We start from the raw sequence: 17,020 nt of genomic DNA, 5'->3' as shown, positions 1-17,020 counted from the left end.
TTTTGCTTTATTGAAAACCAGACTTTTGCTTTATTGAAAGAATGCTCATGATTTTCATAAGCATTCTTTCAATAAAGTAAAATTACATCAGTAACAAAACTATCAGTAAACCAACCAATTACTAATGGACATTTGTCAATTGATAATATTTCTGTGCATATCATATAGGTATAGCAATAAAATGTAACATCACATTTTATTGCTTTCCAGAGGATGATGCCAGAGATCTTTTGAATCTCACCTTTGGAAATGTCTTCTTACTTAAGATCCGAGGCTATATGTCCTCTCATTTATATTAAAAATTATAAACATATGAGAAATGTTGTATAAATTGAAAACATATGTGCCACCTTTTTAAAATTACTGACTCAAAATGTTCCCTGTTCTTACATTAATGTATAGCCACGCAAATTAGTCCTACTTTAATGAGAGACAGGAGTAGTTGGGAGTTACTGTAGACAATGTAGTAAGCATCTGCAGATCACCCCAACAACTGGCAAACTTTGCATGGCAGAAAGCTAAATGTTGATTTCATACTTACCAAAACTAAATCGACAGGAAGAACAACTTTAATTCTCCTTTTAAACTGTTCATTCAGCTCTTTAACCAGAACAAGGACCACGATACTCAACAAGGATAAAAGTAATGCTTCCAGTTGGACAGACTTGATATTTTCAAAAACATATGCATAAATCTACAGTAATGAGAAAAAATACAAACAAAATTCAGGGTCACCCATAATACACCACCATGAAAATCTAGCTCCAGATAAAGTCAGTGAAGTTTTATTAAAATATTTTAATGGCTAGGGAGTGGAAAGGCAGAGGTAGGAGGATGTCAGTGCTGATGTACAGCAAGCTGCATATCTATTCTCATGTACAAAATTGCTGTGCCTTTGATTCTTCCATCAAACTCAGGGTTTTCACCCTCCTATGTAAGAACATTGTTTAAAGAGAATAACTCTTCTGGTTCCTTTCCTGAATCTTCAAGAGATGTTATAACACATTAGTTATGTGAAGACTTATCATTAAGAGCAGAAGGGAGTCCATAGTCTCCCCAACTTTGGTCCTCAATACTCTTCCGCAAATCCCAGAAGCAAACAAGCATACATATAAGCCATGAACTAATAAATTAAAAACTGGTATTTAACTGACATCAGATATTTGGCTTATTGTAAAAATAGTACCATGTTCTCAGTCATTCAGTATTTACTTATTTGTTTTTTGCCACATAGTTTATACCAAGCACCATAGCCAGTACTAGGGCTACATGGTCAACAATTTAGATATAGCTTCAGTATTCACAGAGCTTTCAGTCTAGTATAGGAATTGCCAATTAAAGCAATAAACTAGTGAATACAGTGCCATGGACATGAAAAGGGCACCTGAAGTGTATGACTTAGAATTGTGAATAGTTGTGGGGACCCTTTTCTGAGATAAACAGGAATTGGCCAGTTTATGAACAGTAGAGAAGGTAAGGGGAACGAGTCTGGAGGGGAAATGTTCTGCCTACAGAGCACATTTGTAAAATATAGAGCACAGAATGTCAGAGGAGTATATGACTTCCTGAAAAGTATGGTCAAGAAACCAATACCATTATTTGTCTTCAAAATTAAGCAGGCCTGTTTGAAATTATAACAACATCAAAGAATGTACTTGAAACTAGGAAGAAGGTTAGGATAATCTGACGTGGCAGAAAAGGTAGAATAAATGTAAGAGAAATGTCAAGGAACATAATAATACAAAGCCCTTTCTAAAATAGAAAGCTTATGTTTATTAAACTAAATGCCAATAACACTTTGCTCAACAACTTAAGATCTTGTTGACTGTAATATAAGCATCTGAACTACTAGCATAAAAAAGATAAAGTGAGATTTTATTTTTTTTTTATTTTTTATTTTTTTGAGTTGGAGTCTCACTATGTCGCCCAGACTGGAGTGCAGTGGCCGCTCCAGGTCACCGCAGCCTCGCCTGCTGGGCTCAGGCGATCCTTCCGCCTCAGCCTTCCGAGTAGCCGGAATTACAGGCATGCACTACCACGCCCAGCTGATTTTTTGATTTATTGTAGAGATGAGGTCTCGTTGCCCAGGCGGGTCTCGAACCCGCGGGCTCAGGCAATCCACCCACCTCAGCCTCCCAAAGGCGAGGGATTACAGGCTGAGCCACCGAGCCCGGCTAAAGTGAGATTTTAAAGAACCCTAACCTGAGTGCTAAAATGGAAAATAATAATTATCCTAAAAGCCAATCCTCATTCTACATTAATGTTTGATATAAAGACACCCAAATAGAATTTTGTTGTCTGGAAAAATTTTACACAATGATTTTCAAATTTGTATACAATAATAAATGCACAGAATACGTAAGAAAATTTTGAAAGAGAAAAATATGTATGGGTTTGTACTACTAAACATAAGTATATATATTTAGAACAAGTTAAAACATGATATGAGCATTAAAATATATAAGAAAAACCCAGAAACACATAAAAGTTGCATTATAGGAAAGAGTATTCAATATATTATGTTTGAAGCAAAACTAAGCAAGATAAAATAAAATCTAGATTAAAAATAGTTAATTATAAAACCCAATGTCATAGAAAATAAAGACATTTTAAAATGAGTAGAAGACATAAACAAAATAAATGCAAATAGTCAAGAAGTATAAACAAAGAGTTGGACCACACTAGTGGTCAAAGAAATGCAAATACAAACAATAATAATAAAGCATTTTTCTTTTATCAAATCAATAGTGGTCTTTAAATTAAAATTAATGACTTAAATTGTATAATTTAGGAGAATAAATAAAAACATGTACTTATGTGTATAAGTTGGTACAATCTTTTAGTGATATGATAGAATGTTTGAAGGCAATAAATATGTTAATTTGCTTGATTGTGGTAATTATTTAAAATGTATAGATATAGCAAAACATTATGCCGCATATCTTTAAATATAAAATTTTATTTGTCAGTTATATCTCAACAAAGCTGAAAAAATAAAATAAAAACCTTTGAAATATTCTATTCTTTGACTCAGCAGCTCTAAGACATTAAGCTATGAACATAATTAGGCTCATGTGAAAAGGCCTTATTACAAAGATATTCACTGAAGCATTGTCTAGCACAAAAGAAATTGAAACCATTTTAAAGAGTAAAACAAAAGAGAATGGGTTGAATTCACTAGGTTATATGCACACATATAATAGTCTACATTCATTAAACAAATTATTTTAGACAAAACATGTAATATATTTATTGACATGGAATTGCCTTCCTGTTATGATGCTAAATGGGAAAAGCAAGTTTCAAATAAATATGTATGGTTTGATATTGTTATTGGCTGAATTGTGCCCCACCCCTCCAATCGTACATTTACATCCTAATCCCCAGTGACTGCATTTGGAGACTGGATCTTTAAAGAGATAATTAAGGTAAATGAGGTCAGATGAATGGACCCTAATCCAGTATGACTGGTGTTCTCATAAGAAAAGATTAGAACACAGACATGTACTATGCACAGAAGACAAACTATGTGGGAATCCAGGGAGAAGGCTGCCATCCAGCAGCCAAGGAGAGAGGCCTCAGAAGAAACCAAACCCGCCAACGCCTTGATCCTGGACTGTGAGAAATACATTTCTGTTGTTTAAGTCACCCAGTCTGTAGTTATGGTTATGAAAGCCCTAGCTTTCTATGGATATATAGGATGAATACTAGCATCACCATGCCACAGGAAGGACAGTAAAAAAAAAATGGCAGAAGCATGGTTGAGCAAAGGTCATATTTCATATTACTACTGTAATTCAGTTCAACTTCAAAAGGTAATACACAGATAACATGGCTTAAAATATGTGTACTTTTTGATACCGCTGTCTTTGGAATGTTTATAGCTGCGCATAAAAGATTATCAGTATTTTCCATGTTTTCTCTTATGAAGATATATCACTCAGGTGTTTTAAAGGTTTTAAGTAGGTCTTAAATGCTTATTTTCAACATGTCTTTTAACTTCTCTTTGACATGCTGAATCTGGTGTTTATAGCTTAAATTCTATTTGTCTATAGCAGATCTCTCAAGTCTAGTTTTAGGGGATGACGACTAGTTTTTTGTCTGTTTATTTCACTTTTTTAGCACAAAAATTATTCTTAGAGTAGCCCAACTTGGTGGTGTTCTTTGTCCTCTTTATTCAGTATCTCAAATATAATTTTACCACAATCTCAAATATGAGGTCAAAATATTACATGAATTATGAGTCAAAAGAACCTATATGAACTGTATTCATTAGAATCCCTTAACATTCTGCTTAGTAGTGTCTTCATCAAAGGACTCAGCCCATCTGGCCCCAGGATCAGGAACATGCCTGGTGTAAAGTAAGTATAATCAAGCTGAATCTGAATGCTGTATATTGAATATTATCATTACCAATCTAATTCTTTTTTTCTTTCTTTCCTTTTTTACCCCCTTTAAGTCAGGGGTCTCACTCTGTCACCCAGGTTGGAATGCAGTGGCATGATCAAGGGTCACCATAATCTCAAAATCTTGGGCTCAGGAAATCCTTCTGCCTCAGCTTCCAGAACAACTGGGGTTACAGGTAGACACCATCAAGCCCAGCTAATTTTTGTTGTTGTTGTTAGAGACAGGGTCTCACTATGTTGCCCTTACTGGTCTCAAACTCCTGGGCTTAAGCAATTCTCCTGTCTCAACCTCCCAAAGTCCTAGGATTATGATGTATACTACTACCCCCAGCCTCAATCTTAACTCTTTCAAAAAATGTACTCGGGTTAAAGAAAGTCTCACTGGGTGAAAGAATCAGGATAAGGTAGGTTATCCAGATATCCCCTTTGTCCATACAGTTAAAACAACAACAACAAAACTCATTAACCATGTAATCAGATACATTAAGAGATAAATTAGAGATCAGATAGTTTTACTTATTATCTTTTTCACAGTATTCTATTTTATTCCATTATTTCACAGCATTCCATTATTCCATTATTCTACTTAGAAAGAAAATTAGTTACTGCAATATTATAGTTATGTGAGATGCAAACATTTTTCTATCTATGTTATGGAAGATAATTGTTCAAAAGAGTCCTACAGTAAGTGAAGGAACAGAGTCCACTTCTCAAAGTAATCCATTACTCAATGCCCAGGATAAAAATACAAAATGCTACTCAGTGAAATATATGCTACAGAGAATGGGGATAAAAGAGATGTCAAAAAGAATTATTTAAATGCTTTCTGATGGTTTATAGTGATCTGAGAATAAAATTAAGAATATTATTCAGCTGATTTGTCAGGAAAAAGAAAAACATCCAAATGTTTTAAAAGCATTTAGAAGAGTATTCTTTCTGCCTTTTTTCCATGGTATTAAAAGTATGCCATGACAGTGCCTGTATAAGAAAGGGTAGAAATATGCAAAACTCCCAGGCCATACCAAATTTGCTGTGGTGTGCATTTCAAGAACATGTGTTTGCAGTAATAAAAATGACCACCCCAGAATGAAAGGAATGAGAAAACCCCTTAGGGTTTTTATTGTCTGTCTGGATTAAACTACAATTCATCAAGCAAAGCACATCTCACAAGATGCTCCAGAAGAACATGGGGGTGGGCAGCTCATTACAATAAGCATGAAGAACACAATAGGAAAGGAGGCTGGTGTGGGAGTGTCATTCTAATGACTGTCATGTGGACCACAGAGAGAAGTCACAAGCCAAAGCAGGCTCACAGGAGCTGGGTGGCATATGGAGATGGGGACAGAAGTGGAGCTAAGGATAGGCATACATACATGCACACATATTCATATATGTTCATTTAATACAATCCTTAGGCATTCTAAGCACACATTAAAATTCTCATTTCTAGTATAAATTCAATCGTCTGAGTGCTATCATGCACTAAGCTCCAGTAGATAAAAATTTTATTGAGGAATATCATTTTCTTCTCAAGTATCAGAGAAGCAAAGATAATACTTGTATTTGTTTGGATAAATAAATTAGTTATCTCATTAGAACTGATCAATCAGTTTAATAAAATAGGTGCTGGTTCATTTTGAGACTATAATACTTATTGTTTACATTGATCATTTATTATAATGACAAATTTTAAAATATTGATATACATAAACAAATCCATCTTGAGGTATTTCAAAGAATGAAAATCGCCTATACATAGTATTTACATTACTTATTATTTTCTTTAGCAGTGAGGCTTTTTGAAGCACTTATTGGACCTTTACATACACATAAATGTATATATTTATATAATGTGTTTTTTATTTAATTTGGCCATTTTTTTCATAGAAAAACGTGTTTAATTTTTTAAATGTATTTTAAAGATGTGGGGTACAATTCAGGGTTAGGCATACAAACACTGATCATGCAGGCACCCTGGTGATGAGGTATGCCCCTCCCTCTCCTAGCAGTTTCCCTCAACTGCCGGTCCCACGCCCCTCCCCTGACAGTTTCCACTACTGCCAATCACTTTCTTATAGTATTATAATTGTTCAAGGTCACCTTTAGAGTGAGAACATATGGAACTCAGTTCTTTTTTTCTGTGATAAATCAGTGAATATGATAGGCTCCAAATCCATCCAATTTACTGAAAAGTCCATATATTTGTCCTTCTTTATGGCTGCATAATATTCCATTGTGTATATGTACCACATTTTTTTTATCCAGTCCAGCTTCCATGGGCAACACGGTTGGTTCCATGTTTTTGCTATTGTGAGTAGAGCTGCAACAAACATAAGTGTGCAGGTATCTTTTTCATAGAATAATTTGAATTCCTCCAGGTATATTCCCAATAGGGGAGTTGCTGGGTCATATGGAAGGCCAATTTCTAGTTCTTTCAGAAATCTCCAGACTGTTTTCCAGAGAGGCTGTACAAGTTTGCATTTCCACCAGCAGTTAGAAGCGTTCCCTTTTCTCCACATCCTCGCCAGCATCTGTGTTGTTTGTTTTATTAATGATGACCATTTTTACAGAGGTTAGGTGGTATCTCAGTGTGGTTTTGATTTGCATTTCTCTGATGATGAGTAAGGTTGAGCACTTTTTCATGTGTCTGTTGGCTTCCTGTATTTCTTCTTTTGAGAAGTGTCTATTCATGTCTTTTGCCCACTTTTTAAAGGGGCTGTTTTTTGTTTTTTTTTTTTCTTTCAGCGCATATGAGTTCCTTTTAGGCCTTGGTCAGATATACAGTTGACAAATATTTTTCCCATTCCGTTGGGTGTCTCCTTGCTCTCTTGATGGTTTCTTTTGCTTTGCAGAAGCTTGTTAATTTGATGAGGTCCCATTTGCCTATCTTATTTTTTAAGATATTGGCCTTTAGGGTTCTGGATAGGAATTTGTTGCCAGTTCCAATTTCCATAAGGGTGTCTCCCGCATTTTCTAAGGTTCTTATAGTTTGAGGTTTTAGATCTTCGATACATTTAGAGTTAATTTTTGTGTAAGGTGATAGGTAGGGGTCCTGTTTCAATCTTCTGCATGTGATCAGCCAGTTTTCCCAGCACCATTTACTGAATAGGTTTTCCTCTCCCCAGCAGTTTTTGTTGGAGGCTTTGTCAAAGATGAGTTGATTGAGGAATTGAGGCTTTGCTTCAGGAATCTCTTTCCTATTTCATTGGTCTATGTGCCTGTTTTTATACCAATACCAAGCTGTTTTGATTATTGTAGCTTTATAGTAGAGTTTACAGTCTGGAAGTGTGATACCTCCTGCTTTGTTTCTCTTGCTAAGGATTGTTTTGGCTATTCATGGTCATTTATGTATCCATATGAATTTCTGTATTGTCGTTTCCAGATCTGAGAAGAATGATGTTGGTAACTTAATGGGTTTTGCGTTGAATCTATAGATTGCCTTTGGTAGGATGGACATCTTAACAATGTTGATTCTTCCTATCCGTGAGCATGGAATATTTTTCCATTTGTTTGTGTCTTCTTGGATTTCTTTAAGCAGTATTTTGTAATTCTCATTGAAAAGATCTTTCACTTCTCTGGTTAGGAAGATGCCGAGGTATTTCATGTTTTTGTAGCTATTGTGAATGAGATTGTGCTTTTTATTTGGGTCTCTGCCTATTTATTGTTGTTATATAGGGAAGCAACTGACTGAAAATCACTTATACATAGTATTTACATTACTTATTATTTTCTTTAGCAGTGAGACTTTTTGAAGCACTTACTGGACATTTACACACATACAATGTATATATTTATATAATGTGTTTTTATTTAATTTGGCCATTTTTTAATAAGTTTTTTTTTCCACTGATAAATTCTCAACTCCTAGAATGGTATCTGGAAAAAAAGTAGGAACTCAATAAATATTGCTGAATACCTTGGTCTGTTGTAGAATGTAACACAAATCTGTAAATAGGGGTAGATTTTTACCCCAAATAAGCAGAATGCCAAGGAGAAGAAGAACCTAAAATCTTCTTTCCTCACTCTCAATGCTTGGGTTATATCACATTAGGGGAAAGGAATTTGTAGTTATCATGTATTTATTTTATCAACTTATTTATTGAAGATCTATTATGTATAAGGCATTGAGCTAAATATCAAAGCTAACATTGCCCATTATCAAAGGGCAAATATCAAAGCTAATACTGCAGTAAATTTCAAGAAATCTGCCTTGGAAAGAGTCAATCCGATCTAAAAATCAGATTCTTAATAACTTTAATTTTATAAGAATGAAGCAATATTAAAGACTGAAAAGCTTATATTTAATATTTAGTTAAGATAAAATAAATAAAGTCCTGCCTGGGGCCACAGTCATTCAGTTGTTTCTCATTACACAACTGTTGTGAAGTTCTAAACAAGGCCCTGTGTAGAAATACCTGTGCAGGAAGAAAAATCTTAGGTGTATCCACTATGTTAAATTTCATGATGAAAAGAGAAAAATCTTACATGTTAAAAATGTTAACAAGTGTTAGAAAGTAAATGAACTTCCTGCTCAATATTCAGACAATTCCATCAATCCAAATATCCCTTCCCTTAACAATCTGGTTGCTCTAATAAAATGTACATGACAAAGAAAAGTGATTTTAACATTTTTAGAGTTTAATTATATCATTGATGTAATTATGTATCATGATAATTATATAATTGAACTATCAATTTATAGTTGGTATTGATATTTCAATGATTAACTATTTTATCAATGATAATTATATCATTGAATCATTCACAATGGGACACAAAGAATATATATTTCTATGCTAAAGACAAGTAAACCCTTTAGTATTATTACTTATCATTCCTGTGCTATCTTTGTATTAAAGAGCTATCATAAATAAGTTTCTGTTTCACTAGAGAAACAATAGAATGGTCATAAAATCAGCAAGCTTTAATAAATCTGTCAGCACACTACTTTAATAGTAGGTATAAAACTGCTAATCTGCAATCTACAAGTCTTGATTCCCAATATATGACTTGGAGTCAGTTATCAACCACAAAGCCAGGACTACTAGAAAAAACAGTAACATCCATATATGCTTGCTACCATGTGTGCAAATTTCAGTTTGAAAGTGCATTTGGCATACAGACATATGTCGAAAACGATGGATTGTTTTGTCTATGTTCAGGAAGAGTATCTTCTAAAATAAGCCATAAATAGCACCACCAAATAAACCACTGTGCCATCTGTAACTACTATAAAGTCTTATGTTGAATAAAATGTATTAATAATCCATATAGTTGCAGATTGCTTCTATCAGAAGTCTTATCTCATAATATAGAGCTCTCCGTGTTATTCATGCTCTTGGGATAGCTTTGAAATATGGCACCAATTATATTTACTGATTGCATCATATGGATAATTTCCAGTCATATTCTAATTTTAAAACAAACAAGTAAAACATAAAACCTCCTCACTATCCATGGTTGTGATACTATAATGAGTGAATTGCAGCCCTTCAAAAAGTCATGTCTACATTCTAAACCCCAGAACATATAACTATGACCTTATTCGGAAAAAAGGTCTTTGCAGATGTCATCAAGTAAGGAATCTCAAGATGAGATTATCTAAGATTACCTAGGTGGGTCCTAAATCCCATGACGAGTGTCCTTATAAGAGAGAGAAGAAAGCCGGGCTCGATGGCTCAGCCTGTAATCCCACGCCTTTGGGAGGCTGAGGTGAGTGGATTGCCTGAGCCCGCGTGTTCGAGACCTGCCTGGGCAGGCGAGACCTCATCTCTACAATAAAATCAAAAAATTAGCCAGGTGTGGTAGCGAGCGCCTATAATTCCGGCTACTCAGAAGGCTGAGGCAGAAGGATCGCTGGAGCCCAGCAGGTCGAGGCTGCGGTGGCCGGGAGCGGCCACTGCACTCCAGTCTGGGCGAAAGAGTGAGACTCCAACTCAAAAAAAAAAAAGAGAGAGAAGAAGGACAAACAGAGACAAAGGCCAGGTGAAGACAGAGGCAGAGATTGGTGTGATGCAGTCACAAACCAAGGAATGCCTGAAGCCAGCAGAAGTTGGAAAAGGCTAGAACAGATTCTCCCCAGACCCTTCAGAGGGAGCATAGACCAGCTAAGACTTTAATTCTGAAATTTCATCTTCAAGAAATGTGGAATAAATTTCTGTTATGTTAAGTCACCAGGTTTGTGGTACCTTGTTACAGTAGCCACAGCTACCAAATTAAGCGATACCAGCACCAAATTAAAAGCTACTCACTTTTGAGACAACTCAGAGAGTATTACGGCCTGAATTGTGTTCCCTCAATATTGATATGTTGAAATTCTAACCCCCAGTGCCTTAGAATGTGACTATATGTACAGACAATGCCATTAAAGAAATGATTGAGTTAAAATGAAGCCATTAATTAGATGTCCTTATAAGATACCTAATAGGACCGATGTCCTTATAAGAAGAGATCAGAACATTCAAAGGAACACAGAGGCTGCACATGCACCGGGGACCACCTTGTGAAGAAGCAGCAAGAGAGAGGCTATTTGCAAGACAAGGAGGGAGCCCTCAAAGAAAGTGGCCCCACCAGCACCTTGCTTGGATTTTCAGCTGCAACAACTGTGAGAAAATACATTTCTGCTTAAGTCACTCAGTGAGAGTTTGTTGTGGCAGCCCTAGCAAACTAATATAAAAGGTAAAAGGGATCCAGAGTTTTTGTCCTTGGGATCCTAGATGCAATCTAGCAATTCCCTTCTTTTCAAGTCAACCAAGATAGAAGTTTTTAAAAACACAAAATGAGATTGAACAGCAAGCTTTCAGTAGTGGTTACTAAATTATCAGTGCATTAAGAGAGACCATCAACTGATTGAGCATCTTTTAAAGAGAAATTAGGCATGGCCAATACCAATATCTGTGTCAAAGATTACTACTATAGGGCCTAACAAAGGTAATGTTCAAAAGATGCTTGTTGTCACCAGAAAAAAAAACTTTAGAAATCAACCTGTTCCACACACATTCTCTCGATATAGAAACCAAGACACCCAAGATTGGTGCCCTCCCCAGGTGACTTGGCTTGTGAGTAACAGAATCAAGATTATGACACAGGTCCCTTCTACTCTAGACCAACACTTACAAGTTCTAGCAATGCCTCTCATAATAATTTCATTCCAGCCAGTGATTTTTCCAAACTTTCCCAAAGCTTCCTTTTTTCCTTGGGTTTTGGAGAGAAGATGCCACCCCTCTGAATAGGAAACTACTATGAAGCACGAAATCTTGACTTTTGCTTTTTAGCAGCAGGATTCAGTGGCACCTGGCTGCTTCACAGGCATACAAGCTCTTTTCACCCTCTGACCTCGTGCCTTCAACATTAGCATCAGGGTCATGTTAGTACAAGGGAAGCAATCAGTCTTCCACCTCAATTCTGAAAGCTGTTAGTATAGGAATTGTGACTTAAAAAAAAACATATTTGGTAAAAGTCACATTGTTTCTGTACAGTGCATTCACCCTAATTTCTTCTCTCTACCCTGACTGGAAATGAATTTTTTACGTTTTCCTGAGGGATATTGTCTGAACATAGTCTGATTCCCCCATACCTGGCTTCTTCCTGCCCCATCCCTTGGGGGCCTCTGGCTAAGGTTGATCTCTGAAGTGTATGCATATTCTCAGTAATGAGTCATAGGACACAGGTGACCAAGCAAAGCTGAAAACATAGTAATCATCACGTTTAAACAATGTAATTGTACACACGGTATAGGAATTTGAATAATTAGCTTTATTGCTTTGATTATAAAACTGTTTGCTATACTGCCCTCAGATGTGGATTCTTCACCGACCTGACACCATCAGCGCCTCCCGTAAGTTTTAATAAACCAATGTCTTTCACTGCTGCACCTCCAGGTGACTTCCTTGAAACAGGTAAACATTACACACAAGCCTTCTCAGATTTGGGGTTACTGCATTACATTTCCCTACCACAGGCAGATAGAGAGAGGGTAGATTCAGAAAGAAAGAATGGGGAAACTGTTTAAATGTCATCATTTCTATAAAAGTGCAAAAACTAACATTTCTAGGCTCTATACTAGCTATCTTATATGCAGTGACTCATTTAATTTCTCAATTAATGCAAGGTGAGAATTATTATTGCCACTTAACCCATAAAGAAAATAAGTTACATAGAGGTTAGACATATTGCTTAAGGTCACACTGAAATTAAAACAGTGGAACTGGAATGTATTTCTTGATCTGTCTCGTTATCAAACCTAGGTTCAGCCAGCTTTACACATAAAACAAGACTAAGGTCTGGTTTTGAAGTCAAACATCAGGAGTTAATGAAACAGAGTCACAAAATTTCTGAAATTCCACTGGAAAGTATCTTAAGAGCAAAACCATTCTATCAGTTTCTCCAACTAGACAATCTCATAGCTGCCTTAGGAACTTTGCATTTGCTGTTCTTCCTAACTCAAACATTCTTAACCCGCATCATTCCATAGCTGGGCATCTCTCCTCTTTATGGCATCCACTTAAAAGGTGTCCTCAGAACAGATTTTCCAGGCCATCTTACCTAAGCAGATCCATCCCCTTCACTCTATCACATTACCCACCTTCAATCACACGGCTTTGTTTCCTTCATTAACTACTATCTGAGATACACCAATTTGTTAATTTGTCTTTTTCTGCCTTACCTTACATCCCTCCTTGGTATTTCAATAAAATTTCATAGGAACAGAAATGTTACTGTTAAACTGTATCGTCAATGTCTTATGTTTAACACATAAGGAAAATAAGTTACACAGAGGACAGTCAATAAATAATTGTTGAGTAAATCTTTTCTAGAGTTTCTTTAATCAAGATTGCATGCTAATCTCTTCCTATTCATGTGTAGCTTGTAAAATCTTCCCCAGATGATTCTGTTGAATATTTAAGGCAGCCTTCACATCCTAGGAGACTTTAAATATGAGCCATGATTGCTCAGGCATGCCCTCTCCCCTCCCCAATTTGCTTTCAGTTTGGACCCTATGTCCCAGCCGATCTAGATTCCTGCTCAGGGATCCCTAAAGTCATCTCTTATCCTTCCCAAATTGATGTTGTTACAACTTCTTCCTGTTCACATGAATCTGATGCTGACCATAAACTTTACTTATATCATTATACATCATTAAAATTTTTAGAATAGGCATTGATAAGATCAAGTCCCTTCAAAGTAATGAACACAAATAGAAAAATATTAAGTTGAATATCAACCCCAGGTACTGTTGTATCAGTACAAATAAAACCCCAAAGGAAGGGGGAAAATAACATTCTATTCATTTTTACAACATAATACCCAAATTTCTGATCAAAAACTGTATCTCACACTAGGAATAAATCCATTTGCTGTTGCTTCAAGAGATAAATTAAGTTTCAGACTAAAATGTAGTCTAGGGGAAGCATGGTATGTTCAACAGCTAAAGACATCATGAGTACACAAAAAACTCACTTGGACCAGACATACAACCAAGCATGCCAAGGCCCGGTGGCACCCAGCCATCTCTTGTTTAGTAAGTTAGGTTAATTTAAATTACTTGAGCACTGGATTTTGTGGACACATTTTTCAGTGAATTGTGGGGGATGCAGAGAACTTACCCTAAGATGGTTGAGTTGCAAAAATATTTGCTCTCTGATTTCAAATCTTAAAGTAACCTTGGCTACAAAAGTCCGTATAATTGTTTTATATACAAATTAAACCTGCCACATTTTCTATTCCCTGCCTCACTAATTGATTCCAGCTGCAGATGAACATTCGTTTTTCTCTCCCCCTCAATTCATTCTGTCCATTTTTCAGGGTATATTGAATATCCCTCCAATTTACAATAGAAATGTCACAATATCTGCAGAGAAAAAGTGGGCTTTCCTAAACCACCAAAACGTGTTCTTGATTCAGAATTCCCAGAGGTCCTATGTCTTTAAAGTAGATTTGTTCTCCACATATAAACTTCATTTGTACATATTTAATTGTGATCTCATTCTCTATAAAAGAAAATGTTTCATTGGCTCAGATTTTCTTCTGACGTTTCTATCCTACTTTATTAACATTCTTGTTTCCTGCTTTGCAGTCTTTGCAGTCCAAACTAGAAAAGTGCTTTGCTTGTACTTCAGGATAGGGATGGGAATGAAACCCTTTCAGCTCTGAAACTCTTCATTTTTAAGGAAGAAATAAAAATGTAGTTGACTATATTGCCAAGTTAGCCTTTTGCTTTTTGGCTTAATGTATAGAACTGTATATAATTATTTAAAACAGTACTCGTATAAAGCAATATTAGTGAAACCAGCTTTGCCAAATTTCTCATAGGCTGCTACAGGCAGAGACACTGGCGCCATCTCAAAAAAATCCACATGTGCTAATATGAGCTAGGAATTTTTGTAATTTTTATTGTGCCTTTTGAGGGGAAACATCCTTCTAATAAAAAAGATACTTCAGCATTTCTCAATGTTAAAACAAAACTTATTCTAAACAAAGAATTAATCTTTTCCCTCTTATCTGTGTAGAGACTAACTTATTGGTCAGATATTTGAATCTAAAAGAAGACAATAACAGAGAAATTTAACTTATGAGCCAGGATCTCAAGACAGAAGTGAACCTTGTAACATTATTGCTTCTGTTTAGTTTTAGTTATAGCACTGTTTATAATTTATTAAACAGGATTATAACTGCTGAGGGGGATTTAGGCTGAATTGATAAAAGCATTTATAAGTAGAAATAAACTAAAAACCATAACATAGCATTTCTTTAATTCTAATGACTGGTCCTTATAGTATATGTACTTATTTTTTAAGTTTTATAAATTGTCAAGTCACCTCTATTTTTAAGTTGCAAAAATAGATATAACTTTATTACTATTTAATTTTGTTCTCGTTACAAGTCCTCTATAAATGGAAAGTATTAGCATCTTTTACTAAAGTGGCATTCTAAAAATAATGATTTGTTTTATCTAACTGTTCATTAATAGTAAGAAAGATAATAGCTACTATTTAATGAATACCTATCTTCCATGCTTTTCATTGAGGGAATAGATCCCACAAGTATAATTACTATCAGTTTACAGAACTGGCCACTGGAAGTCAAATTCACTAGGTTATTTCCTCAAGTTATGGTTAGAGCTATGATCTGAATCTGGGCTTCCATAATTCTAAAGTTCGTTCCCCTACTGCATCTTTCTAAAGAAAAAACAAAAAGACCAATCAGTGTGTACCTGACTATATGGCCCCTAATAAAGTCACCAGAGCGAAAAAATACCTCAGAAAAATTTAATTTCTGCCCAATATATAACTGATGAAGAATGCATAAAAGTATTCTTTAAAGTTCACTAAGAAATAGCCATAATTCTAAAAGAAAGACAGTTTCATTAGAATTATATGAATTTAGAGATAAAAGTTGAAGAACAAAGGGAAAAGGTAAAAAGTTTTCTGTGAAGGAATTTAGAAAGAGTCAATAAGAGGATAAATTAGGCCTAATTGTATCCTTTCTTCTTGGGGACATAGGAGGGTCATTATAGTTATTCTAGAATGACTCTGTTTGAATATATGGACTCCAGGAATTCTAAGAGGGCACTCAAAGCACTAGGGGCACATCCTAGTAGTATTTAACACTGAGGGAGAACTTCTCACCTGAGAAATCTGATTGTTAACAACTTTCAGCTGGAAGAGAAAGCGTGACCTAACTACCTGAGCTTATCTGGAATTGGTGGCATGTTTCTCATAGAAAAAGAAAAGACATTATGCACATCTATCCTCAAGTCTACTGGTGTTCTCTTCTATAATCCAAAATGGCAGAACTGAACACATACCCCTACTTGAATCTGTTTCAATTGCTCCCTAAAAATGTTCCACTACGGCAAGAACACCTGCCAGCTCTGAGCAATCAAACAGATGGCAATTTTATTCATACTAGACAATGGAATTCTCTGAATAGCACAGAGTCAGGCATCACTCAGGAAGAAAACATTGTAGAAGTCACATAGTGACAGAAGAGAGACCCCAACCTAGGAATAGACAGTAAAGATTGCCACTACCAGAATTAATCAATGACATTTTGGTTGGCCAAATCTGAATTATTCTGACAAAAATGAGTGTCCCACCTTAAAGACTATTAGGAATCATGACTGGTACATTATGCACGAGTCTTAAATATTCTAGATATTCATTTATTTCCCAAGGAATATCAGTAACATATTATTTATATCTTATCAGCCTGAGTAGCTTCCAAAAAGGATATAACAATGGTGAAAACTCAGAAGAAGGAAGCATAGTGAAAGTGGGGGAAAAAATGTGTGAGCTCACTTTCCTTCCTTTAGGTTCTTTGACCTGCTGCCAAGCCTGCATGATGTTCTTTGCCCTATATCCTTGCCGAACCCAGCTCTGCTTCTTCACACACCATCTAAATGATCCAGGACAAGTTCATATTGACAGTATTATCATCAGATTCTCTCAGCCTAACTAAACCAAAGCACAATTCCCTATGTCCCAGTGTAATCTATATATGATACACAATTTATTTCTTAAACTAATCCTCAGGTCACCACAATTTTTACATTGCAATACCAGTATCCCTTTTGAAATCTTGGCCAAACACCAAAGCACCATTTCTACCTACCA

The 17,020-nt window shown here is 35.6% G+C and overlaps 1 protein-coding gene across 2 annotated transcripts in view; it reads right to left on the bottom strand.

Annotated features, from left to right (window-relative positions):
* Window positions 1–17,020, bottom strand: part of SLC26A7 (solute carrier family 26 member 7) — a 130,684-nt gene that overhangs the window by 49,321 nt on the left and 64,343 nt on the right. For both annotated transcript variants that reach the window (XM_008068493.1, XM_008068492.1), the window contains exon 6: window positions 542–694. In XM_008068493.1, the coding sequence (XP_008066684.1) occupies window positions 542–694 (153 nt within the window). The remainder of the gene's footprint in view (window positions 1–541; window positions 695–17,020) is intronic.

The sequence above is a fragment of the Carlito syrichta genome, unplaced genomic scaffold, assembly GCF_000164805.1.
Source record: "Carlito syrichta isolate Samal-C Ts95f unplaced genomic scaffold, Tarsius_syrichta-2.0.1 Scaffold311050, whole genome shotgun sequence".
Taxonomy (NCBI): domain Eukaryota; kingdom Metazoa; phylum Chordata; class Mammalia; order Primates; family Tarsiidae; genus Carlito; species Carlito syrichta.
This window is presented reverse-complemented; position numbering and strand designations above follow the sequence as displayed.